The following is a 27,502-nucleotide window of genomic DNA, read 5'->3' on the forward strand; positions in this document are numbered from 1 at the left end:
TGTACAGGACCACTACAAGGAGAAAGAGAGGAACTCTTATTCCAAGATTGAGAGAAGGACACACAGAAGCCTGTGTGCATGCATTTTGGATTAAGAACACGATGGAGACTGGTGAAGCATACCATGTCCTTGGTGCAAGAGGAAGTCAGGGTTATTTGCACTATCATTCTGCCCATTATTCAGTAACTAGTGCTAACCCAACCAGCGGGCTTGATTGGCTAACTATTCCAAACCTTGTTATTCTGCTGGTCAGATAAAGTTGTGGAAGTAAGCAGCAAATCATAGGCCAGTCATCAGCTGGTTTAAGCCTGTACAGCTCCACTTGCATAGATTGGAACCCCAAAAAGAGAAGAAACCCGAAGTTCTTCAAAAAAACATTTTAATTCCTTTCCTGTGGGGGAAAGTGATTTAACATTGTTCCCAGAGGGCACTTTAATTGCTAATCATAATGCTTCTGAAACACCCTGTGACTTATCTACAAGAGGTTCTCTGGGGACTGTGTGGTTAATATGAAGTGCTGTGTGCTAGAGAGCTCCCATTAAAGACAGAGTGCTGTTCAGTCAGCTCCATTGTGTGCTTGTGTGTTAGAGCTATGTGAAACTTAATGGTTTTAATTCACAGCGTCCTTCATAGGCTCCTTGTGTCTGAGCACCCCTTACAGTTCATACGAAGCAGACAACTTCGTATGGAGTCCAGCTGAAAGCACAGTCTTGCCTAGCTGTGGGTTAAAGCCAAGGAGAGTATTACACATTTTTCCTCTGATGCTATAATCCCTCTCAAGTTGCCCTTCTCTTTAACCCCAGCAGAGATGGAGGAAGAAGATTCCTAACACCAGCCCTATGTTTCAGGCTTGGCACACAGTCCCAGCAGGCTGAGCTTTTGCCTTGTACTTTGCCCTCTTCTGCAGTGAAGATCTGGTAATGAGCTATTCCTTTGTTCTGCTCCTTCAAAGAAGGAAGCAAGCTAGACTCTTTCTCTTTTCCATTGCAAATTCTTAGCAAGTGACCAAAGGGAGGAGACGGGTGCCTTGGCTACCCTCCCTCTGTCCTGACATAGGGCTAAATGATAATGGATCCTGTGCTTCCACCTCTGCTACTTGATGCCGTTCTTTGCCTTGGTATGGGGCTGAGATGCCCTTGCCCAGATGGATCATGCGAATGAGGTTTCAGCTGCAGGGTAAGGCAAAGAGCACTGTACAGCAATAGGCACAGAAGACCATTCCCTGTTGTCTTGACACTCTTGCTTGTAGGCATTAAAATAAATGGTTCTGATCCTCCCAAGATCTGAACTATCATAGCTCCATTGTCCTCTGGCAATTTGTGCCAGATGTGGATCTGGACAGGCATGTTTACCTGTGAAACTGCTTCAGAAATACCTAATGTGAGAATGTGCTTCTAGACTGATGTAGGAAACAGGAGGAAACACAAAGTGGGTTAATTCCAATGTTTGTTCAGTTGTTTTAAATGTGTGTGGGGGGGTGGTACTCTGATTGAAGAGTTTTAATTAGTGTTTTTGTTTACATCTATTTACAGTCAGGTCTATCATTGTGCTTTCTATTGTATTAACCCTTACAAAAGGAGCAGTGTAATTAGGAGTATCCTTTGTTGGAAGTTTATTTGCTAGAGCCTTTCAAGTACACTGAATCCCAGATGGATACAAAATGTATTATTTCTTTTCATAGAGCCTGTACATTTGGCTAGCACAAAGTAAATTTCTGATTATTTGAAGATCAGAACTGTGCTAGCTACACCTGGGTTTTATTTATTTATTTATTTATTTTTAAAAGCCTGCTGTTGCTATCAGCATTTCACCATGGTTTACCTTAACAAAGATCCCTTTTTTTTCTTTAAAAAAACATAGTATAAACCTCTGCTATAGATTACCATTCCAGAGTAATTAAGAAAGCTGTTCTACACCCCAACTAGCTACAGCCACATTTAATAGCAAGCAATCAGAGGTTTTTCAACCATGAAATAATTGAAGATATGGCCTAGGATTTTCTAAGATGAATATCAGATTTTCTTGAAGGTCAGAGGGAGATGATATTAGAGATAAGTGCTAGTGCAGTAGATAGAACATGCTGAATATTTGCATTTTTCCACCATGGAACATTATTGTTATTACAAATAGGTAATATTCTTACAAGTGAAACATTTTTTTTTAATTGCAAGGTCAGTGGCATTTTGTTAGTCCCACTTAAAAATGGCACAGACCAAGGAGTGTGTCTGCACTAGGAAAACAGATTGTTCAAACCTGGCAGGCAGCAAGAGGTAGTGATGCCCCAGGAATTCTGTGTGGCACAGTGCCTTCGAAGCAGATGGCACAACTCAGAGAGAGTGTTGAATCACCTGCTTTAACCTTGTTATGTCACCGTTTCTCACAATAATAGGGTTTGTTAGGGCAGTTGTTCCACAGCAAAGGGAAACTACATTAAACCTGGAGTTGGGATTAATGCTCTGACCACCTAAGTCTGATCCAAGGTGTCTGATTTTTCATTCATTAACATTTTTGGTGTACGTGTTAAATACCATGAATCATGTCAGCAGGTAACACATGGCTGACACCAGTAGATTTGCATTTGAATGTAGCCCTACTTTTCTCATGTATATGCATATGTTGACAGATAACAAAAGCTGTTGAAAAACTGCACTAAACGCATCCCAAATTCTGGAAGTTTATTATCTTTTTGTTTTGTTTTTGGGTGTGCGTGCTTCTCTCAAACTCTGTAGGACCAACAAGGGCCGGGATATCAAAACTATTAAGTCTCTCCGTGTACTGCGAGTCTTGAGGCCGCTGAAAACTATTAAGCGATTGCCCAAACTCAAGGTAATGCTTGTGATTCTCTGCATCCATTTGTATTTTTCCCAGGGTTAGTTGGCATTATGGCAGAGTCCCAAGAAGGTTAACATCACAGGTTGTGCCCATTTTTAAAAGAGAGATTTTCTTCCTCCCCTCTACCTTCTTTCACATGGCACTTGAGGTCCTGGCCCTGGAGCACAGACTAGTTCTCTGTACAGAAGGCAGGGCAGACTAGCACCTTAGAAACTGATTCATAGAGGTATAAAGTTCTCTATGGCTAGCAGTAGGTAAAGAGTAGAAGTATTTGTATGGGTTCCTGTCATAACATCTCAAAGCATTCTGCAAACTGTACCAGTGGATTGACAGGCTGTTTGCAAGCCCAGTTTTCACACACAGCCTCTCTTAAGTCCAATAGGCTGTTTAAAATTCATCTCTGGATACTCAGTTGGTTAAAGTAGGCTTGGCTGCTGCTTTGCTTATTTAAGCATGAGGTTTGAGAACCCCAATTAGACACCCATAATATATAGGGATTATTTAATCTGCTACTGAAACTAGAGTGGCCTCAAAATAAACCCAACATGCTGGATACTGCAATGGGGTAAGCTTATTTGAAGAAAATTCAACTATTGACCTAAAGATCTGTTCCTTTCCCACCAAGGCAGCTTACAAACCTACTGATCCCCTTTTGGGTGGTGATAGTTTAGGCAGCGTAGATGCTTCTCCACAGCTGTTCTGAGTACCTGTTGCAGTCTGTGTAGTTCTGCCTGACTTAGGTGTGCAGAATGCCACACAAAGTCAGTAAATGCAGTGGAGTCTGCTGGAAGCGGACACAACATTAAAAAAACAAAACAAAACCCCATTTCAGGAATAACTTTGTAGATCCTTTAAAATCAGATGCCAGTTCTCCACCTGTGATTCACAACACGGAGCTCTGACTACCAGAGCTCTCAGTGGTTCAGTGTAGTTCAGTGTTCAGAGGAGTCCATGTGGTCTTGTGTGTGTTGTCCAGCCAGGCACCAGGACCATACTGTGCTACATGCTCCAGAGACACAGAACAAGAAGACAACTCCAGTTGTAGCAGCCTCTCACATTCTATGTCATAAATGAAAGCTGGTATTAAAACAAGCCTGAGGCCCCTGCCCAGCCCAGCAGTATATTTACCAGCAACTAAAAGCACTGACATGTATAACTTGCTAAAAGAATCAGATACCGTAAGAGTACTATTTTCTAGAGATTATTTTAAAAGAAAAATGCCATTTTGCTGCTGGCCTGTCAGTTGACCTAGGGCCAAGTCAGTTTACCTCTCTGTGCTGAGGTTTCCCCATCGGTGAAAAAGGGAGAATGAGGTTGCCTCCTTTGTTATGTGTTTTGAGGTCTAAGGATGAAAAAATGTCAGGTGTTGATGTTACTGTAATTAGAGATGTCCAGTCTTCTATCCGAGAAGTCTTGCCAGTTGAGGTGAGGCTAAACAAATCTGTGGTCATTAGCTGTTACTGAGGTCCCTTGTACACTGCTGTAGCTGCAAAGAGTGCTATGTGCTATAAATATTCACTACTGCTTCTGTTCCTGATGGAGCAGTTCTCTCCTAGGTAGGATTTTTGGGGGGGGTATATTGCAGTCATGTATAAAATAGCTGATGCTGCCTAGAGCAAAGTATGGTGGTGGCATTTTTTCCTTACTAGAAGTGAGAAAAACATCCTGTCATTAGGTAATTTTGGTCCTAAACTCTGCCAGAATATGTTGGTTTTCCAGCATAATCACATCAGGAAATCACGTCTTTGGTTTTGCTTTCTCCTGCAGGCTGTCTTTGACTGTGTTGTGACTTCCTTGAAGAATGTCTTCAACATACTCATTGTTTACAAGCTCTTCATGTTCATCTTTGCTGTCATCGCTGTCCAGCTTTTCAAGGGGAAATTTTTCTATTGTACAGACAGCTCTAAGGACACAGAGAAGGACTGCATGTAGGTACACCAAGCAGCATATATGAACTAGTCTGCTTTCATGGCAAAGACATTCATTCCCATCTAGTGTGCTGAGAACCATAAGTACCTGAAAAGTCTAGGATTCTCACTCTTCCCTCTCCCTCCAACCCCTCAAAACTCTGGTTACTGTCCAGTTTGGGTTCTGAATTCAATCCTTGGTCATGGGTTACACACAGTCCTCACTTCCTGGGCAACCAAACCCATAAAATGTTGCTTGAAGACTCATGCAGAAGAGGCCTTACAGACCACTTGCTCTCATTCCATTCTGGAGGTGAAATCTCTGTTTCAGAGAGAATGCTCCCTGCCATCTTGGGAGAAGTCATAGTGGGATCAGTACAAAGAAACCCAGCTTTAAATGAACACTGAGCCTCCCTGCCTCCCCTTAGCTGGTCTCTTCAACTGAAGGTTGAGACGCATTTCACCTGGTGCTTTCCTCAGTGGGGTTTTTTTCAATTAGAATGTCGAGGAAGCAAAGTCAGCTCCTAATTGTTGCCCTGCACAAAACATTACCATTTAGCCCCATGACTGGCTAAGAAGCCATAGCTTCAGCTGCTGAAATGACCACTTGGGCTTCAAACTCTTGTAATCCATTCTCTTTTACTAGCCCTACCCTCCCCCCACCCCAGCTTCCCCTCTTTTGTCCTCTACTCTTTCATTGATCTCTTAAGTTTTTCCTTGTTTGTTTTCCCTATTTTTCTCCAATCCTGTTATCTTCCTTCCTTTTTTATTGTTTTGTTTCCCTCCTCTCTGCTTCCCTCACCCTGCTCATCCTTTTTTCTCCTTATCTCCGATGCCCTTCATTTTCTGTCCTTACTAAGACATTTCCATACCTGCATGGAGAGAGTAGGTTTCGTTCCATACTGCCCCAAGTGTGAAGCCCACCTCTCCAGTGCTGACGGCATAAAGAAGTCCTGAGGTTCTCTTCTCACCTTACAGAGGCAATTATGTGGACCATGAGAAAAACAAGATGGAAGTGAAGTGTCGTGAATGGAAGCGCCATGAATTCCACTATGACAATATCATTTGGGCTTTACTTACACTCTTCACTGTCTCCACTGGAGAGGGGTGGCCACAGTGAGTATTAGACTTGGTTGTCTTTGCTTGCCTGTGTCTATGAGCATAGGTTTCACAGCGAAACCTAACGTTTTCCCCTTTCAGAAAGCTATGTGGTGGAGTTAATATCTATGTTTCTCCTTGTGGGAGAGAAAAGGAGAGAAAGGTTGAGAAATGATATCAGTGTGAGAGAACGTTGGCAAGTCAGTGGGTGTGGTGAGATCAGCTCCCTTCCTGCAAAGTTAACTATGGGACAGTGCACTTTTCTGAGTGGGCCTGAGGGGACTTTTGGGCCAGTCTATCTCCGAGCATGAAACAGCTGGAGCTCTATTGGTTACTCCACTCTCCATGTTGGAGGAGCTCTTGGGCAGGCTTTGCCCTTATGTGTGACACTGGGGAGCTCTGAGACACTCCTTTGCATGTGTGACATGCTTTAACTCCAGCACAGCACATCTTCATTTGGACACAGGAAATAGTTCTGGGCTCTTGTAATGTAGGAGGGAAAATATCTCCTCCTATGGTGAGCACAGCAACCCTTATGAGCTTGTTCTTGGGATTCTAGCAAGGATTTGGTTTGTTTTATCAATGTGACAAGTATGCACTGTAGGACTGGATGGAGGTAGATATTGGAAAGGGGTTCTGTTAGGTACATGATGCTCTCCCAGTAAAAGACAGTCTGGGGAGGCATCTGGAATGGGCCTGCCATCATGTGTGTGACCCACTGGGCTTCTCTTTGCCCCATGCTCCAGGGTGCTACAGCATTCCGTGGATGTGACCGAGGAGGACCGGGGGCCCAGCCGCAGTAACCGCATGGAGATGTCCATTTTTTATGTGGTGTATTTTGTGGTCTTCCCTTTCTTCTTTGTCAACATCTTTGTGGCTCTCATTATCATCACATTCCAGGAGCAAGGAGACAAAATGATGGAGGAATGCAGTCTGGAGAAGAATGAGGTAATGCATAGCACAGGTAAAGTAGGAGAGCAGAGGGTGGAATAAAAGATGGTTTCATTTTCCCTTTGCTGTGGAAAGACAGTTTAAGATGCAGGCCAGAGAGAGCAGAGCCCTAAGGCTAAACAAGGCATATGATAAGAAAACCGGCAAGAGTTCAGTAACGTTCACTTCAGTCTGAACTACACTCTGTGCAGTGCCTGCCTTCCCATTGTATCTTATTTTTTCATGTGCAGTAGCCTCCCAAATAAGATATGCACCTTGTTTTTGAAAGGCTGCATGAAGAGTAAACAATCTTTCCTTGCTTCTGCAGCAGGAGCCTCTCATGTGGGGGGCAGAGAAAATATTGGCGGCCAACAGCTAGGGAGCCCCTTGTGCAGCACTGCAGCATTACTTTCACTCCCTCCTATCACCATCAGAAACTGCTCTTACTGTATAGACTTGCTCATATGTGCTCTGTGAGGGGAAGGGAAAACCTATCCAAATTTCCAGCAGCTGAATTTTGGAAAAGAGCGTGTGTTGTATATAAGAAAAGGTATTTTCTGGAGCCTCAGATATTTCAATCATTCCTGGATCATTTTTACTAACTCAATCCTGATCCCTCTCACACCAACAGTTCACCAAGCTGCCCTGATACTTTTAAAGGCGGCCATTGTTGTAAAAGCCCCATCTGTGGCTGCTGTGAATCACCCACACCATTACTAGGATGGAATAGCAAGGAAGCCATAACTCCTCCCCGACCCACTTTACAGCCAGCAAGGTTTTGCCCCTTGGTTTTAAGAGGGAAATTACTTTCTTCATCTGTATTTTATCTTGTTCTGTTGGCTATAGTGAGCCATAGCTTATTCGTGCTAAACTAATACTGTTTTCCATTACACAACAGATGTAGTGAAGTAAATGGATCAATTACCCATTGATATAATACAGTAACAGTAAGATAAATTAACATGTAAGAAAGAAAACTTCCTGTGTAGTTCCTGCCAAAGAGCTTGCATTTTCAGATGATAATTTGAAGAAACTTCCTGTGTTTGTGGCAATAACCATACCCAGGTGTAAAAAAAATGCCAAAGTTGAAGAACCGATGTGTTCATTACCTCAAGATATGGTTATTATTATTATTATTAGACAAATATATATTATAATTCCTGAAAACAAGCCAAATGTAACAACTCAATAATTCTATACAATCCTTGTGGTCTGATCATTCCATACAAATATAAATCATTGTAGTAATATCATTATCATTAACTCCTTTATATTCAGTCTGAATGCAGCAAAACAGTTTACAGTACAGTACAATGAACATCCTACATTGTTTCACTACAATAACGTCTACATGTAACTTCATCTTACAAAGACCTTTTGCTTACAGAGGCATGTCCTTTCCTATGTCCGGTTCAGTTAACTCAGCAAGTTGCTGTGATGTAGGACCGTTTCTGTAGCTTAATACCCAGAATAGACTTCATAACGCCTGACAGAATATGAGGATTGTGCCCATGGCAGATCCTCTGCCTGGTTTCTCTGCAGTTCACCAAACCCTACTATCAACACAAGGACATGAAGGGGGAAAAAGAGAAGCGGAGTCCAAGCTAATGGATTTTTTTTTTTCCAGAGGGCATGCATTGACTTTGCCATCAGTGCCAAACCTCTCACTCGCTACATGCCTCAAAACCGACATACCTTCCAGTACCGTGTCTGGCACTTTGTGGTCTCTCCTTCCTTTGAATACACCATCATGGCCATGATAGCTTTGAATACTGTGGTGCTGATGATGAAGGTGAGCTGACCAAATTTCTCAGAGGCTGGGAATGGCTTGCCCCTGCTTAGGGAAGTTGTGGGGGAGGAAAAGCAGACAGGAAGGGATTTAGAAAGCATGTAATTTGTTTTTAAGGAGATGATGCCAGGATTTCATTTTATATCATGTCTGTTGGCTAAGAAACTGATGAGGTCACAATCTTGGCTCCTCCAACACTGTCTTTAGTTTTCATTCAGGCATGCTGTACTCAATCCATAGAGCTGATTTCTTGCAGTGAAACCTGGAAGGCAATAAATCCCAATGACATACATGGCCAGACTTTCATAGGGACCCTGATATAGCCTCTCACAGTTCACCTACGCTTTTTTACTTCCAGGTTTAACTATCTGGCTAAATGATTTGCCTGCTCAAATGCAGTTCTTTCACCGACATCTAACTTTTTTGATTTCCGTGTGCAGAAACGTGCTGCATTCCACATGGAGGCCTCCACTCTATTGCTGAGCGGAGGCCTCAGTATTTCTTCACTCTTTTACTGAGAGGAAGGCTAAGACTATCATATTTTTATAAGAGTCTCTCTTTGTTTCTAGTTTTCCTTGTAGCCTGGAGGAATCTCTTATGAGACCACAGACTTGCACACAAAAGCATTGCCCACTTGCAATTTTCCTAGAAAGGATTCATTTTGGGTAACAAGCAGCCTCTTTGAAACAAAAGTGCCTTGAACAGGAGACATCAAGAGTTATTGGGGTACTCATAACAATTGCAGTATGACCTGGATTTATTCTATGATTCACACCAAATAGTGATTGCCATTTTTAAGTACCCTTCCTTTCCTCAGTTTCACTTACTCACCCTTCCCTACCAGATGGGGCTAATGAGGAGAAAGGAAGGCTTATTATTTCATTACTGGGATTGTATGGTAGCTAGCTTAAATAACAAGAGTTTTACCATTATCCCATCCATCACATGGGATGAAACTCAGGGGCTTGTCCAAGTCCCATTATGATGAAATTCAGGGAGCCTTGTTGTAAGATTCCATTTCTGTAGCTGTTCATTAGATGGTTACAACTCTCTCTTTCTGGCAGTATTATTCTGCACCCTATACATACGAGCTGGCTTTGAAGTACCTGAACATTGCATTTACCATGGTGTTCTCCTTGGAATGTGTCCTGAAGATCATAGCTTTTGGCTTCTTGGTAAGTTGTTACTACCAGTACTCAGTACCAGCATGAGATTCTCAATTGATCTGGCACTGGTACAGGATTTTGGTGTCCTAGTTTGTAATTAGTATGCTGTTCTGGCATTTGGAATGGGATTGTCTTCCTACAGCATGCAAATGATATTTAGATCTCACATTTGATTGAGGACTGTAATTGTCCTGAGTATTGGAACCTTTCTTTGGAGTCTCATGAAGCATGCTGTGTCTGGATGTGTACCTGGTTTCTCAGTAAAGATCCTTCCAGATCCCTGAGCCAATCTGTGGATCTTTTAGGATTCCAGAATGAGTATCTCTGGATGAAATCTCTGGACTTTTAATACAATCGGAGCTGCTGAGAGTCACCCCCACTCCTGCCGCAAACTGTTCTCATTTTTAGTCATTTTGCTCTTTTGAATGAATTCAACACTAGTGAAAGCCATCAGATTGTCATCCCCCACCTCCTGAGTAATTCAATTTCCAGCCCCATTGAGTCCTTAGCCCTTCTGCTGAGACTGCCAACCAGAATGCCACTTACTGTCTGTTGTGGTGGTGGCTGTTGTCATGTTAACACCTCTCTGCTAGGTATTACAGCAAATCCACCAATTCCTTTGGAATAGGCCATAAAATGCCCATCCATTGATAGCTTTTGACTTGTCAGTTTGACCCTGATTTGAACTGGTGATCTGGCAGTAAAAGGCCTTCTATCAAATTACCATTCCTTGAATCATCCACCTCTCAACGAATCATGTTATTATTCAAACATAAGGGATTTGTTATTTATGAACATAACACGTTTTTCTTCACCTACCCTGCACAGCTTTGGAAAAGCTAATTTGATTTGCTCTTTGATTCTGTTTCCTTCTGTTTATTATCCATCCTGTTGGATGAAATCTGATTGCTCTCCCTTATCCTAAGCCAGCATGTGGAATACTTATTATTGTGCCTGGGAGCCCCACTAATGGTCAGTACCCCATGCTGTACAGCCATAGAACTAAAAGATGGTTCCTGCCACACACAGCTTACCATCTTATGAGAGATAAAGGACACCCAGGGAAATACAAATCATCAGTCTGACAATATTGGTTAGTATGATACCGTGATCTCAGGACACCTGCATCCTAACCATTGTCATCACATCATTGTCCATTAAATTTACATTAAAAATTGTTGTTAGATTGCAAGATGCACAGATTGAAAACTGTCCTGTTGCAAATTAATGATGGTCCATTTGTATGATGGTCTGCAGTCGATACATAATGAATAACCCCCCACCATAACAAGGAAACAGAATGTTGTGCTAGTAAACAGAAAGGTTCACCAGGGCTGAGAGTTATTCTCTAAAGAAGCAGCCCATGTGTTTGTGCACACAGTACACTAAATGCCCTCAGGTGAGTTGAGATAAATGTTTAAGAAGCTATATAATTTAGTGCTTGGAGCACAGAACTAGGAGTTAGGAGACCTGGATTCTGTCGATGGCTCCACATCTGGCTTGCTGGGTTCTCAACCTCTCTGTATCTCACTGTCCTGATCTCTAAAATGGGAACAATGCCACTTACCTTTTTAAATCCCTTTGATTTCTTCCAATGGAAGGTGCTACAGAAAGGCAAAGTATTATTATTAGATCCAGTCCTTAAAGTCTCATTCACACAAAATTTACACTACCTTCAAGATTTTGTCTGAGTTGTAGGTACCCAAGTAAGCACTAGATTGTGTATGAATAATTGGTTGCCTGTTTAAATAGATGAGTATACCTCTGGTTTCATCCACTGATATTTGTACCTTCAAGTAGTAGTTTTTTTGTTCTTATCTATAACCCTTTAATGATATCCTTATGCATGCGAGAGAATTCTGTGCCCATGGGGAATCTTTTTACCAATTTGGCTTATTCAGCTCATGAGTCACCTCAGAAAATCCTGTTCACTATGTGGACATTCTTGTCCACAGCAACAGTAGGACAGTATTCTGGACCATGGTTGCATAAAGAGGAATGATATGATATTGATTACTCTTATACAAGGAGACTTGGCATGTGTTTAAGCACTGGTCTGGACTTGACATCTTGTGTTTAAATCTTTATTTTTGGATCTCTGCAGAATTATTTCCGGGACACCTGGAACATCTTTGACTTCATCACTGTGATTGGCAGCATCACAGAAATTATCTTGACAGACACCAAGGTGAGCATTTTGACTCTGTGGAATTGTGGTAGCAATTTGAGGTGGGTCTCTTTCCCTGCCTGTCTTTGGGAAGTAGGTTAGGTGTGGCAGTTCTGGCCTTCTTCTGATAGTTTGTTTTTCTCACAGTTGGTAAACACCAGCGGCTTCAACATGAGCTTTCTGAAGCTGTTCCGGGCTGCTCGCCTCATCAAACTGCTCCGCCAGGGCTACACCATCCGTATTCTGCTGTGGACCTTTGTGCAGTCTTTCAAGGTAAAAGGGGTGTGTTGGCTTCTCAGTGGAGAAGTGTGGGACAGTTACTAAACTTGAATTATTCTCATGGCAGTTCTAACCTGATAGGTTGCAGGAAGAATCAGAAATCTTAGTCGGTATCCAAATTTTAGTCTGTTTAGCTGACACAAACATCTGAACTTTTCGGAATTAGCTTACCTAATTCTAACTCCAGAGGGGCAAAATGGTAAGCCTGCCTCACAGTAGAAGAGAAAGGACTGCCCCACTGCAGAGGGTCCTTGAAGGTCTTTGTGATGCATATGAAAGGTGTCCATTTACAAGCCAGTAACTGGCACACTTTGCCAGCTGTTTCATAGGGGTGCTTGCTGGTGTGCTTTCACATATGCCAAGTCTTTGTCTGTGCCTTTCATAAAATGGAATGATGAGACACAGTTTGGCTCTAGCTTCTGTAATCACTGAAAAATATTGTGAAGTTCCTGCAGGAAGTGAGGTGCTGACTGGCTTTTTGTACGTCATTGCTGTATCCTCTGGGGGCGGGGGTCAGTACAGTTCACAAACCATTGAAGATAAGCAATATTCTGAAGCCTCTATCTGTGCTAAATCAGACTCTTGTGGACTTGTCTTTCAGGCCCTTCCCTACGTTTGTCTCTTGATAGCTATGCTTTTCTTCATATACGCAATCATTGGGATGCAGGTAAGTCAAAATATCTAGATGTATCTCACGTACTGGGATGCTTCTCTCTGGAGTTGACAGAATGAAGAATACTGCACTTTGGCTGCATCTTCACTTTGGCGGCATCTGCACGAGACGCTGACTGCGCAGTAGCCCATGAAAAGTACTAAATGTCGGCACAGTAATAACTGCGCAGTCAGCGTCTCATGTAGACACGGCCTTTGTCACCTATTTCAGCATTATTGAGTCCAGCATCTGCTTATCATGTTAGTTCCTGTTTTTAATAAATCAGGCTGCCCAGAGGTTTGAGGTCTAAGCAGCCTGGTAATGAGGTGCAGCATTTAATATACTCACAGGTTGCCAGTGTGTGTCCTCAGAAATTCACTGATAGAGTATATATCTAGACTCCCTACTCCATGGGTTGGTTAAATCATCATGGTGACATCACCGCAATGATGAAGAACATGTGGATGGAATCCTTCATATGGATTGCATCATCAGACATTCCCATCCGACTCAGCGGGGCAACCCAAAAAGGACAGGTTAGAATGTTCCTTTCAAATCAGATCTCTTTACTTTCTAAGACTTTAGAAATTTCTCAGCTTCTATCATCTGTTACCCACCTGCAAAAGGTAGTTCACACAGAGAGCATGTGAGAGCCTTTTATGCCTCGGATCCAAACCAACAAACACTCCCCTATGGTCCAATATGCATTTGTGTGTGAAGACCAGGGATCCTGGTTTTCTTTGATTTAAAAAAAAATCCCCAATTTTCAGTTAAAAAAAGTAACCCAAAATCCGTATTTTTCCATGATTAAAATGAAACACCACTAATATATAGATATGTACATAGTGGTGTTTCATTTTATCATGGAAAAATGGGGATCCCTGGGGAAGATTCACAGACATGTTGCTGAAACAATGGTCAGGGGCTGATCCTGCAATTGAAGTTAGCAGGAACTGTAGATGCTCAGCATTTTGCAAAATCAGTTTCTTAGGCCCAGATCTACTAAAGCAGTTAAGCTTGTGAGTGAAAGGGACTAAGATGAGTGGGACTACCTGTGCTTAAAGTTAACCATAAGCTTAAAGTGCTCTCCAGGTTCTGTCTTGTGGTTTTACTTCCTAAGAGCTACATTTTCAGAAGACATCTTTGGCTATTAATATTCAGGGGTTTATTATGTCATAACTGTAGGCACTGTGTTAACTAATAGAATTGCCTGATGTTCACAGTTGTGAAGTGCTTTTGGGAGGTGGAGGAAATGTGTTCTCGTGAATTCTGGATGACATGGCTACCACCTGCTCTGAAGATGGGGAAAATTTGGCTTCCCTTTTTGATTGGAGATGTGGTTATTTAAGTTGCCTTCCTTCCTTTTTCCTCTGCCAAGCTGAATATCAGTGACCAGTTTTTTGGTCATCCTTCCCTACATGCCCCCATCAGCTCCAGGTCTTTTCTCCTCCCCCAGCTGCCATATGATTCAGCTCCTCCCCCGCCCTGCAGTGTGATAGTAGTTGCTTTTTTTCACACCATTGTGAGCAAATCCCCAAGCAGTGGAATCAGTGGGCGTTATTTGAACAAAATAGCTGGAGGCAGAAAATACAATTACATGTTCCAAACCTTTGTGGAAAAAAATACTCCGCAGTTAGCATATTTTTAGGTACACAGAAAGCAGAATAAATATTTAATGATAATAATACAATACTTCCCCTCTTCAAAGTACTTTACTAGCATAAACTAATTAAGCCTGGCAGTATTGCTGGGGTGTAGGTCAGTATTATTGTATGGTCACAGTTTCAGTGTTATAACTATACCTTTGATTGCCCCTGCCCCTCCAACCACCTCCTCGTGGACAGTCTACTTAGGTCTCAGGTACAAATGCTTGCATCCTTTCCCTTTAAGATTAGGGTGTTTGCAAGTCATTGTGATTGTGTCTAGCAGGTTGGATTTTCTGTGGATTTGCTATCTCTTAGGGACAGTGACAGAGAGAAGTGTGACCAATCAGCTTTTGCAAAGCAGAGTAGCACTTCTTTTAAGATACAAGCATTACAGAGAAAACACCTGTCTGTACACAAGCTAGAAGAACCAGGTATCCTCCATCACCTGTGTAGGATCCTGGTATGTGCAGACACAAGTTTGTCTGGTTTTTTGTTCCAATCTGTGTCTCTGTACATGTGCCTCTGGCCCAAAAGCAGAGTTCTCTCTTTCAGCCCTTCACCTTTGTCTGGTTTTGTGAAACAGAACAAACCAGTATATGCATTTTCTTTGAGGGAACAAGACTCCTCACACTGGCTTACATGCCAGAGGATTAGTGTTAATTATTCCCGAGTGAGCCAACAACAAACATACAAACGCTTAAAGCAATGAGACAAAATTATTTCTGATTATACAACATATCCGTAACATCCATCACATCTCCATATAATAGTCTGTGAATTGAAGCATGCTTGCAGTGTCCCATGCCTGGCCAATATATTTATTGTACAGATGGAGAACCTGAGGCAAAGAGGTTATGTGCTTTGCCTGCTGCAACAGAAGGAAATACTTGTTGGAGTTGGATTTAGACTTCTGGGCCCTAGTCTTGTATTCAGACCTTGCCTTTTTCTCAAGATGCTTATACTGGAAATGTGGTGAACTACACCAGAATTGTCCCAGAAGATATTTTAGATATTTCTACAGCATCCTTTATCACAGAATTAGAGTGTTTCACAATCGTTCATATGTACCAGCGGTGTCATCTTATATACTCCCTTTATTTATAAAAAGTTCAGCCTCATCGGTTTGGGAGAGTTGTACCAATGGACTGAAGGAGAGAAGGGAATGTTATCTGAGGAGTTATTACCCTTTTTTGAAGGAAGCCTCTTGATAACGTGCAAAGCATTCAACAGCTTTAGTACTCTGCTGTTCTGTAGGAAACAGCTTCTGGCCTGGTACATTTCTCACCAGCAGGACACGTGTGTGTTAAATGTGTGTGTGTGTATGACTCTGTCGGTGTGGATGAGCATCAGTGCCTGCCCCTGGTGACAGCCAACAGAGCTCCTCTCTGAAGGGCCAGCTCCAGCAGATGAAGTCGCCTTTCTGATGTGCTGGCTATTATGCTCAGACCAGCTGTCTGCGCCATGGGTGCGTGGGAGGGAAGGTAACAGTTTCCAGCCCATGCTGAGTTGCTGGCTGTGAAGGTCGGCTTGCTTCCTGGCTTGGCACATCTCATGTGCTGAATTTTCCTTCTTTCCTTCCTTTCTGCTCATAGGTTTTTGGGAATATCAAACTAGATGAAGGAAGCCACATAAACCGGCACAACAACTTCCGCAGCTTCTTGGCCTCCCTCATGCTCCTTTTTAGGTACATGTGTGTCCCTCAAGTTACAAACAGATGTCGCAGTTTGCCCCACCTGTTTTGTCCATGCCACACTGCTGAATTCTGGTCTTGGCTGAGGAGAGTCAGCGCTGGCTCGGGCTCTGGGAAGTGAAAGCAGAGATGACAGATCACTTGGCCATGCACTCACCACCGAGGCCTTTGAGCGTTGCATGTACATCTGTGACCTCCCCTCATGCCTCCCTGATCATTTCCTCAGGGCTGCATTCACGCCACCAATTTCCAGCTCATGGATCATGCTGTTGAAGGATATCAACAAAGCCAGTTTTAAAACATGATTAGCTTTCCATTCAAATAGGAATGCTATCTGCAGTCCTGCTAGGTTGAAGGGAGTTGCCAGCACCATCAGGTCACTAGCTTCTCCTATCATGAAATAATATTATGCAGTTTAGTTTACCAAGGAGATGTCATGTATTGTCTAAAGCAGCTAGCATGCCTGCAGTCCAAAACCTCAGAGCATAACTTGGTGGTGTTTTTAATCTTAGAAAGGGGGAGATGAGTGAGTCCTCAAGAAAGTTACTTGTATGTTGTGGGGCAAAGAGGGGAAGTCATTTGGGCTAGTGCTGACAATGGGTGTGTTCTGGATGCAGGAGTGCCACAGGTGAGGCATGGCAAGAGATTATGCTTTCATGCCTGGAAGGCAAAGGCTGTGAACCCGACACTACAGCGACATCTGGACAGAATGAGAACGAGCGCTGCGGCACTGACCTGGCTTATGTTTACTTTGTCTCCTTCATCTTCTTTTGCTCATTCCTGGTGAGTTCCCTTCCTTGTACCTCACCAATCCTCAGGACTTGTTGTCATAGACTGATTCTGATCAAGGGATGTTTCCAGCTCCACCCTGCCCTCAGATGCTCCCTGATGATGGGATCCACTGTGTTGAGATTTGATTCCATTTATGTGACAGTGAAGTATAGGTAGTACCTAATTTAGCTGCAGCAGCATAGCTAAACAGCCCTTGTTTTAACCCAGCTTCTTGGGCACATTATTACAGTCTGTTCTGAGCTCCATACTGTAGTGGCTAGGTTACTACCTATACCCAAGCCAATTAGTTTAAGAGTAGCATGGATATCTCTGCACTACAGTGCAATTGCAACACCTCAAATATGTAATATGGACAGGCCACTCTTGGAACCAAAGCACATGGACTCCCCTCCCTGATGCTTCTGTCAGACCAAACTGATATAGGCTTTGTAAATTTGCAGATGACACAAATCTTCATATGGTATTAGGCACTTTGGAGGACAGAATTAGGATCCAGAAAGACCTTGATAAATTGAAAAAATGGTTTGAAATCAATCAGTTGAAACTGAATAAGGACAAGTGCAAAATTATGCACTTAGGATGGAACAATCTCATGTTCAAGTGCAACTGTGGAGTGACTGGCTAGGTTGCAGTACTGCAGAAAAGGACCTAGAATTTATAGTGGAACACAAGCTGAATGCAAGTCCACAGTATAACTAGTACTGCACAAAAAAAAAAAAAGCCAGTAGCATTCTGGGCTGTATTATCTATTAACAGGCAGAGGCATAGCAAGCTCATTAAGTGCCTGATGGGGAATGGTGGGGCATTCAGGGGCTGCTGTTGCCATGATAAAGACTGGCACCCCCTCTTAGTTGGCACTCATTTGTTCTACCCTAGCTGAGCTACTTTTAACAGGAATGTTGTATGCAGATCCTGGGAAGTGATTCTTAGACTCCATTCAGCACTGTTGAGGCCTTACTTGGAGTACTGTGTCCAGTTTTGGGCATTACACTTCCAGGAAGATGTGGACAGATTGGAAAGAGTCCAATGAAGAGCAACAAAAATGATGAGTGATCTGGAAAACATAACTTACAAGGAAAGATTGGTTAATAAGTTTGAAGAAGAGAAGACTGAGGGGGTGGGGGGAGATTTGATACGTCTTCAAATACAGAAAGATTTTTTATAACAGAGATGGTGATAGTCTTCTGTGCATCCTCAGGGAACAGGATGAGAAATAATGGTCTTAAATTTCAGCAAGAGGAATTTAGGTTAGATATTAGGAAGAACTTTCTAAGTATGAGGGTAGGTTAGCTGTGGAATTAATTACTTAGGTTGTGGAATCTCCATCTTTGGATGTTTTTAAGAGCAGGTTAAATAGACACTTGTCTGGGATGGTTTAGACATGGATGATCCTGCCTACAACAGGGAACCAGACTAGATGGCCTTGTGAGGCCCCTTTCAGCCTCACTGTTCTGTTTTAAGTGTACAGTGTATAACACCATTCTGTTTTAACACAGCATAAACAGAATCAAATTATTTCTGTTTGAAAATACAAGTACTGATTTATGAGAAAATTGGTACTATAGCATAGGATCCCACCATGCACTTCAAGGAGAGCACTATGCAGGGGGAGGAAGGGAACAGACTCAAGACTGCTATACTCTTTATTTATAGATTCCATTTTCTTCTCTTTTCCATTTACCGCCCTTCCCTCCCTCTTTCACATGTACCATCTTCCTCTTGTCTTTCCCCTTCTCCATTCCTTTCTCCCCATCTCCTTCCTTTCCACTTAGATGCTCAATCTGTTTGTGGCGGTCATAATGGACAATTTTGAATACCTGACTCGGGACTCCTCCATCCTGGGGCCTCATCACCTAGACGAATTTGTCCGGATCTGGGCGGAGTATGACAGAGCCGCATGGTATGTTGCTAAGCTCCCCTGCCTCTTCCTGATCTCTCAGAGGCCTTGTTTTTGGAACCCATTTGGCTGTAATATCTGGGACAGTCAGGAAAGGCTATTGGAGTTGCTTACTCACACAGCTGTGGCAGGAAAAAGCGGAGAGCTCCTGGGATGCCCAGTGGTACAGAGCCATGCTGGAGTGCATGGTCAGCCTTATCGCTCCATGGGCACCCTGCTTCTATGGTAGCTGGTAACTGGTGAATGTCCAAAGGTTTTGTGGTTCCATTCTGATAAACATGTGATACAATGTTTATCTAAACCTTTGGCAACTCCTGCCACGTTCCTCTCCAAAGCTCCTTTGGCAGCTTTGCCAGCCTGCTCTGTCTTCTCACACCATCATCCACTGACTTTTGGCTCTTGATCTTCCTCCTTCCTTATTTTCTTCCGTCATTCAGATTTCCATGCCCTCAAAACAGCCTTCAAGGACCTCTATGTTCCCTAGTCCTTGCACGCAGCGTGTACTATAAATGCAAAATTGCCATTCACATGGGTGAGAGAGCCTGGCAGGGAGGCTGTTGTCACAGCTGGGCTCCTGCTAACTTATCAAATAAACGTTTAGAAAAATCTGATTTGATGATGTGGTTTGGGTAGAGGTTTGTCTGAGGATTGGACCAGCTTTTGTTCTGGCCAGTACATATCACCCTTCCCTCTCGAGGCAACAGAAGGCTTTTGGCTCACACAGTCCTCTGATGACTCTTTCAAAAACAGCTTCCATTTTGGGCAAGTAGTTCTGTTCCTGCCAGCCAGTGGGAGAAGGCAGGATGTAGAATGGTCTCTCCTGGCTCTGCTCCCACAGAGCAATGGCAGTGTAAAGGTTCAGGAAAGCTGTTCTCAGCCTGCACCCTGAAGGTCACCAGGGCATTTCTGGGACAGCTAATTTAGCTCTACTTCTCAGCTATATTGGGAACGTATTAGGGCTGCCTTTCAAGCTCCAAGCTCATGGGCTTCAGGAATACTATCAATGTCCTCTATGCAGCCTGAATATGCATTGGCACCCTTTGCATTTTGGGCAGGCCCCACTTAGTCCCACATCCCATCAGCGTTGGGGCACCATCTGGGCTGTCTGTTTCTCAGCACTGTCTTCTGTCAGGTTTGGCTCAATTCCTTGAGCGGCATCTTTGAAACCATATTACACTAGTCACTGTACCAGGAACCAGGAATGATGTCAGCTCTGGAAATCTTGACAGTTGGAAACTCACCAACTAGAATCAATCCACTGTTCAAACCTAATTTATTGCTTCCCAAGAGCTAACTTTTAAATTGGTTCTACTATCACGCATTCCTGGACTGCTCCATTTCAACACTTTTTCCAGTTGAGTTCAGCCTTATGGTCTTACATTAAGATGACTGAACGTTTTTCCTGGGACTGCTTCAGGGTTACAGCATCAAAAGCCTTGAAGGTAATGCCAATCCTGCAGTAAACAGAGTGGTTGTCTTATCAGATGCATGTGCCTGTTAGAACGTTAAGACTTCAGCCCTTGTTACTGTAGGTCAGCTGTAGAGAGAGGAAGCTGTAATAAGGGAGAGGAGGCTTAGAAGGTCCAAGCAGCAAAGGTTAGGATGCTGAATTTTTCACCATGAAGTGTTAGGAAGTGGACCTCTTGATCTCAGCCATTTTTTTTTTTTTTATCCTAGCTCTCTCTGCATTTGAAAATTGGTTGCTACCAAGTATTCCCGAGTCCAGGAAAAAAAAAAGAACCTATTGTAGAGCCCCACTGCCTATACTTTGCAAATATGGTACAGTGCCAACTCTCATGCACGTCTCATTGAACTGAGTATCTGTGCTGTTTTTCATGAGCCAGCTAGTATGGAAAATTGAGGGAAAGAAGCAAGCTCTTTTGAGGCTAATCCTGAAATCAGGATTCTGCACCAAAGAATCTTGTGGCAGCTCAAATACCCATCTGTGATTGGGGAAGAGTGACTAGGGATCAAAAGGCCTAGTCACCTGAATGAAGATAGAGTTCTAAGTTCTGACTGAAAGATGTTGCCAAAGGCCCTCAGTTCCGTTAAACAAGGAACCTGTAAGGACATCATGCACATTTCCTGGTTCAGATACCTGGCCTCTGTTGTGAATGATTTTGTCTAGACAAGTTCTAACCAATGATGGAAAACTACACCGAGAATGGGAAGAAAAGGAGGCGAAACAAGAAGCAAATGTCCCAGGCAGTATTAAGATGGCATATTGCACATCCTTAAATATATCTTTATGGCAGCTTTCTTCCATGACTTTCCCAATAATGGGCAGGGGGCCTACAGTTTCCTGTGCCTCAATCCTGCTCAGCAAACTTCCATTTTCTGAAAGTCTTTGATCTGGAGCTGGGTAGGAGGAACTCAGTAACTGACTGCACCTGCACAGTAGGTCCTTCTGCTCTACTCAGCTGTTTAGATATTTATGCTAATCTAATAAAGATTTGGGCTGCATCCCAAAATTAATGCATTTGTTTTTGGGGGACACTCAATTCTCTGGCTTTATCAGCTTGCAGTAAAGTGTGCCCTTGGCATAGCACAACCTGGTGGTCAGAGTATGGGACTGAAAATAAGAGACCCGAGTTCTGATCCCATCCCTACCACTGACCAGCTGTCTGGCTTTGGACAAGTCACTTCACTGCTTCCTGCCTCTGATTCCCCAGACACTGGAGATAAGAGTGACTCAGCTACTAACCTCCTTGGGATGTAATAAAGATTAACTAAATATTTTTTTGAATGAACTGACTCTATAGGGCCAAATTCGCTGATGGTATAATCAGGCTCAATTCTACAAAAGTGCTAAATACTTTCAGAACTCAAACCAGTCCTTGTGTACTAATATACTGGCCCATTTCCCATCTCTCTGACCAGCTATGGGCTTGCTAAAATGGCCTTATTCATCAATGGAATGGGATGCTGGGTGCCCGGGCTGGTGCACTGTTAGTACCAAAACTTTCCAGTGGGATATCCCCAAAGTGGGTAAGAGTGATGGAAGCTAAACTACATGGAATGAAGAAGGTGGTAGCTGTGCTTAAATGGAAGTGACTTTTCACAGCTCTCTTCAGTCTGGTCCTGATGGATTCAAGCAGAGAGAGACATGGACCTCTGGGTTCTTGGCCTGAAGAGAGTCCCTCACCCCCACTTAAGCTCTCGTTTCCTCTTCTTCATTCTCTCGGTGTCCTATTAACCCACCTGTGCTTCCTTTACAGTGGCAGGATCTCGTATAAGGATATGTACAAATTAGTACGGGTGATCTCGCCGCCTCTGGGCCTGGGAGAGAACTGCCCCTACAGGGTGGCGTGCAAGGTTTGCCTCCCAGTCCCCAGCCACAACCTGGCAACGGGACGCACCATTAACCTTTCCTTTCCCCCCTCCTCTGCTCTACTACCACTGCGCCTTACAAGGGAACCCTTACGTTGCTTTCCTTTGAGTTTAAAGAGGTTCAAACCCTCCCAGAAGCAGCAGTTGTTACATCAGGGAAGGGTGGGGTAGGGGGTCTGACTCAGAGCCCAATCAAGGCAGATTCAAAGGAATTGGTCCCTTGCCCTTCTCCATAATACAGAGAACCCTGGAGCTTCTAAATCGCTTGTGCTATGTGTGAGCCTTGCTCATGACACAGAGAGGGTCCCCACTGGATATCATTGGTTTCCAGAATCTAAGAACCATCCTAGTGGCTCTTTTTCCTTTGATGAATGGACAATGACTATTATTAACAACTGGAAGATGAAAATGTCAGGAGGACATTTGGGAAGTGTAGCAGGGTAGCTAGCAGGGCTGGACACCATTCTAGCCCACCTCCATGTCTGGACAGTCTGCCCATCTACATTCGCCTGCCACACCTTGATGTAATCAATAAGTTGTTTGTTTTGAAAGCAGGAGACTGCCCATTTTAAAGCCTGATGCCAAGGGCATATTATACAGCTCCGTACCACCCCTACACTGTGTCCCATGGCTTGCAGATGGCATTCAAATTTTCTACTACTCCCCTGGCTCCTTGCTGGGCTGCTCTGGCCTAAACTAGGCCTCAGGCATCTTCAGACATGCCTGGGCCTTTAATTCATACCTGTGGCTTTAACTCGTGTCCCTCATTGGGGCCCTGTTTTACCAGCCAGCTTCTGTGCAGCCCTTTGGACCATCTTCTGGCCCTATTCTACACTGCTGCTAGGAGTGGCTAGCCTAGTCAGCATCTTGTGCAGCCCTTCAGACAATCTTAGGCCCTACTCTATGCTGCTGCTGGCTGCCACTACTGGACAGCTTATGTGCAGCCCTTCAGACCCTACTCTATACCACCGGCGGGTCCTTATAACTCTACCCTGCCCCCCTACTGGGGCCTCAGGCGTCTGTCAACATATGTGGACCCTTTGGGACATGACACCCCTTGGGCCTCAGGCACCTGTTGACTTACCTGTACTCTGGTTCAGGCCCCACTCAGTGGGCCTGGGCCTGTGTGCTTTTCTGTCAGGGTGTGCTCCCCTAGCCTTTCCCCTCCACAGGGTAACCCACAAGGAAGCACGGGCTGAGGTTTTCAGGCACCCTATACTCACCCTTCGCTGGGGAGGGACAGGTATGGCATTTTCTGGAAGCTACCCAGCCAGAAGCAGCCTTACCACACCATCCAACCCCAGCAGGGTGCAGTTTTAGGTCATGCTCCAGGACCAGGAACCTCCTGCCATCCCCATAATTCCTACCTTGTCCTCCAGGTGTTCCTGGGCAGCAGTTCCAGTCAGGCAATGTTCTGCCTCTGGCTGCTTGCAGCAACTGCTGCTGGCTTTACTGCTCAAACCTGCCCTTACTGCAAGCAACTGAGCCCTCTTCCCCAATCAGGCAGTCTCCTGGTGCCCATGTGACTCCTGATTGGGGAGTACCACCACCTGCAGACTGTCTCTGCTGCCTACTCAGCCCCTTTGAGTGGCAGGCCTCACAGGGCCTGCTGCAAGCAGGCACACAAAGGTGCCCTGCCACAGGAAGTCAATGGAAAGAGGAAACCTGAAAGAAGAGTGAAACAGGGGAAGAAGCAAAGGTAGCCTCTCTCTTTATACTGGATCAATCACTAGAAGTCTGTTCAGAAGTCCAGTTGCTGTGGCAGGCAGCAGGATGCCGCGGTCCTTTAGCGAGCCCTGGGTGGTTTTGAAAAGCTGTGCCACACTGCTGACAAACCTGGACATTTCTTTGGGGAAGAAAGCTCCCCTCCTAATCTTGTTTTGTTTTGCCATCCCTGATGCAAAGAGATAACTCTTCAGTAGAGTATGTTAACCTTGGGGACTCCAGCAGCTAGACATTAGCTCCTTGTTTGTGCTGACTTCTCTGTCCCCCCTGTCCAAGACACATATGGGCTGTGCCTCTCTTCCTACAAATAGCAGTAGCCACTCAAATGTGTCCACAAGGCTCTGGGATGTGTCCACACTTGCCTACTATATGCGCCAAGTTTTCTTCCTCTAGCAATGCACATAAGGCCACTGTTTGGCACCCTATATATCCTTTGCCATTCCATCTTCTAGAGCTTATGTTGGGGCACAGTGAGAAAAATCCTTCTTCTCCAAGGAGATGAAACTCTGTGCTGAACAAAACCACTGTCTAAGGTCCTTTCCCCCATTCTCTCCCAGAAAGGAAACTGTATCATAATTTTTTCCAGGCTGAGGACCTTCACTCTGGTATGGAAAGGGGCTCAATCAGAAAGGGGCTCAATCAGTTGTGCGTCCTCTCTTCCAGTTCTGCACAACTTCTCCAGGACTCCTCCACAACCGATCTTCAGCAGCTGGGCTCAATGAACTAAACAGTCCTCAATGATAATCCAGCTACCCCTGCCCCCCAACCCTACCTGCCCCTGGCCTCTTCAAAAGGGAACATCCTCAGTGTCTTTTTCCATGTACTCAAGCAGGGAATAAACTGACATGACAAAGAAGCTGTCATCCTTTCCATATTTCCTTCTCCAGAGAAGAAGCTGAGTTCTGGCAGAGCAGATGTACCTCAGCATTTCCTCACTTATTATGTATCATACCTATCCTTCTCCAAGAGGCTGAACTGACACCCAGCTAAGGTAATGGGCTGGTCCCTTGAGGTGATTGGATCCTTTCTGCAAGAGGGAAAAGAAAAGCAAAAAAAATTAGAAAACATGAGAGATGCCAGAAAGCATCACAGATCCTCTTCTCCCACCACCGTCTCCTCCTACACAAAGGAGCTGTCTTATTCCCAGCAAAGCCCTGTGCTAGAGAAGGATAGGTTCTTTATCTTGCTGTGTTGGAAACCATGTAGAGTTAGTCTTAAGCCAAAGGCAAATTTCTCCTATATAAAACCATAAGAGAGTTTTCCATCTCCCTTCATCCATTGTTAGGAAAGAGTGGGGGATTACAGTCAGAAGACTGAGATCACTGGTTCTGAAATTCCATAGGGACTGAGAACTCAAAGATGTCTCTTCTTCCTATTTACAATTGATGCAACAGTCGCATTCCTGGGAAAGGCATTATTTTCCCCAAATACCCTCCCAGAAGGGATTCTGAGCTTCTTCTGCTATTATCAGTCCCTCCCTAGCAACCACCAACTTCAGTAAGGGCATGTTGTCCCAGAACAATGACTTAACAGGAGAGACTTCTGTAGAACCGTGACAAATTCAGTTCACTGCTATAGATGTTGTATTCATAGTGGGTAGCTCCATCAGTCTTACTGTTCTCAAGGACAAGGATCTACTTGACAGGCAGGTAGAGAAGGGATTGCCGTATAGATATTCTGAAGTTTAAGGATTCCACATATGCTGCCTTCTTTCTCTGTCCAGTTTCAAGCAATACTGAGAAATAATGATCCGTCTTGAAGGATCTCTCTCACCTCCCAGAGCTAGGAGCAGTAGAGCCTGTCTCACTGAAAAGTGCTTGGAACTCTAACCCAAATTCACCATGCGAAAATTAGGACAGCTCTGTCTCCTGCACAGCTTTGACCTTTAGTGGCTGAGCAGATAATGAGGATAAGGATTACAAATTCAGAATAGAGAACTGCCCCCTTTCATCTGTCTCCTTTCTTGGATCTTCTAGTCTTACATGCAGAGATTGCTCTGTGGGCAAGTCTGCACATGAGAGCTTCAGGGATTCTTATTACAGGCTTGGAACCACGGCTAACAAGAGGTGCAGAGGAAAAAAAGAACACCACCTTCATCAAGCCAGTCAATGACCATAAAAAAACCCCACAACCTGCCTCTGCAATCTACACCTCAAAGTAGTGACCACAGACACTTGTCTTTAAGACTAGGAGCATATTTAGGGCCTCGGGATCAAAGAGCATTACATCCCAAGAATTTAGAACAGTCTAGACTCTTTGGGCCTTTTCATAATGACCTGAAGGAGGAGACTGAAGCAAAATGGAACACAGTACAGAAGCAGATTGGACAATCCATCAGTAAGGGATGGACTAATGAAAGTGGTCACTGAAACGTAAAGTATTCCAGCAGAGATTCAGCAGGCCAGTTTATCCCCAGGGACACCTTTTCACATTCAGTCCAAATGGGAAATCCAAGTTCTTCATTGGGAATAATTGGGAACTGAAGCGCTGATTCCCTGATAGCCAGGACTTCTTCACCATGCCTTTCCCTTTCTGCCTTCAGCAGGATTGATTCAAATGTTATTAAAAAAAAACAAAACAGTAGTAGTGCTGGTCATTCCCCTTACTGCCATGTGACCCAAATGTGATTATAGTTCAAGCCAAGAGGAGCAGTCACAGAGCCCTTCAGCCCACCTTCCCAGCAGACAGGACCTCCTGTCACTCAGTCTGCTCCTGTATCACAGTTTGAACATGACAGTTAAGTTGTTCAACAGTGATTGTTTCCTAAAGATGATTGGATGCACCTGCAAAGCAATGTTTCTTGTCTTAGCCTTCTGTGTGTCTTCTACCATTGCAGGCTCTGCAGAGAACACAAAGAAAATTCCTTTGCTGATGTAAGGGAGGAAGGATCAACTGAGACATGCCAATCTTGAATTTCTGCCAGGTCACGCAGGACTTGGACCTCTGACCTCCCAGAATCACCTTTCATGTCTCATTCCTAAACAGAGCTGTAAGAGCAGGAACATGCAAGTCCCTGCCTCACAATGTCAACGTTCTTTAGAGTGGTGCATCTAGCCAAACCTGCATCTCTTCGTCACCTGTGTAGTGTTACAAGCTCTCCCAACCTGTCCCATTCAGAAATAATGGCATCTCTTTTAGTTGTATTTCCCCTCCATGAAGATGTGGCTTCTGCTCAGAGTCATGTTAACCCAAAGTCTGCAAAGTCTCTGCTCTGCAAAGACTCATATGTTGCTGCATAGTCTGCAAAGGTAACATAGTTTCATGATGCATATCTCAGTTATTCATCACTGAGGTAACTCTTCCTTCTCCACTCGATGGATACTCATTCCTCCTTCATTTGCTGAAAGGAAGAAGTGTGGTGCGTGCTAGATACAAAAACAGCTGCTATAATTGACCTTAGTCAAAACAGTCAGTTCAAGCAATATCATTTTCATTTTGTTTTCTTTCAATAACTGGACTTGAAAACATCAAGATCCTCCACAGACAGTTGGACCCAAGTGCTGCATTTCTGAAGTATCTTCAGACCACACACAAGCCAATTCTAGATGGGGGCAGAGCTCACTCACCCTCTTCCCTGGCATTGGTCACTAGCTGCCACCTGG

The 27,502-nt window shown here is 44.0% G+C and overlaps 1 protein-coding gene across 1 annotated transcript in view; it reads left to right on the forward strand.

The window, feature by feature from the left end:
- Positions 1-27,502, forward strand: part of CACNA1E (calcium voltage-gated channel subunit alpha1 E) — a 234,373-nt gene that overhangs the window by 173,060 nt on the left and 33,811 nt on the right. The window contains exons 26-37 of the mRNA XM_059728377.1: positions 2,730-2,826; positions 4,600-4,760; positions 5,718-5,855; positions 6,584-6,785; positions 8,395-8,559; positions 9,621-9,731; positions 11,827-11,910; positions 12,037-12,162; positions 12,770-12,835; positions 16,059-16,150; positions 16,774-16,939; positions 18,721-18,848. Of these exons, the coding sequence (XP_059584360.1) occupies positions 2,730-2,826; positions 4,600-4,760; positions 5,718-5,855; positions 6,584-6,785; positions 8,395-8,559; positions 9,621-9,731; positions 11,827-11,910; positions 12,037-12,162; positions 12,770-12,835; positions 16,059-16,150; positions 16,774-16,939; positions 18,721-18,848 (1,536 nt within the window). The remainder of the gene's footprint in view (positions 1-2,729; positions 2,827-4,599; positions 4,761-5,717; positions 5,856-6,583; positions 6,786-8,394; positions 8,560-9,620; positions 9,732-11,826; positions 11,911-12,036; positions 12,163-12,769; positions 12,836-16,058; positions 16,151-16,773; positions 16,940-18,720; positions 18,849-27,502) is intronic.

This window comes from Alligator mississippiensis, chromosome 5 (assembly GCF_030867095.1).
Source record: "Alligator mississippiensis isolate rAllMis1 chromosome 5, rAllMis1, whole genome shotgun sequence".
Taxonomy (NCBI): Eukaryota; Metazoa; Chordata; order Crocodylia; family Alligatoridae; genus Alligator; species Alligator mississippiensis.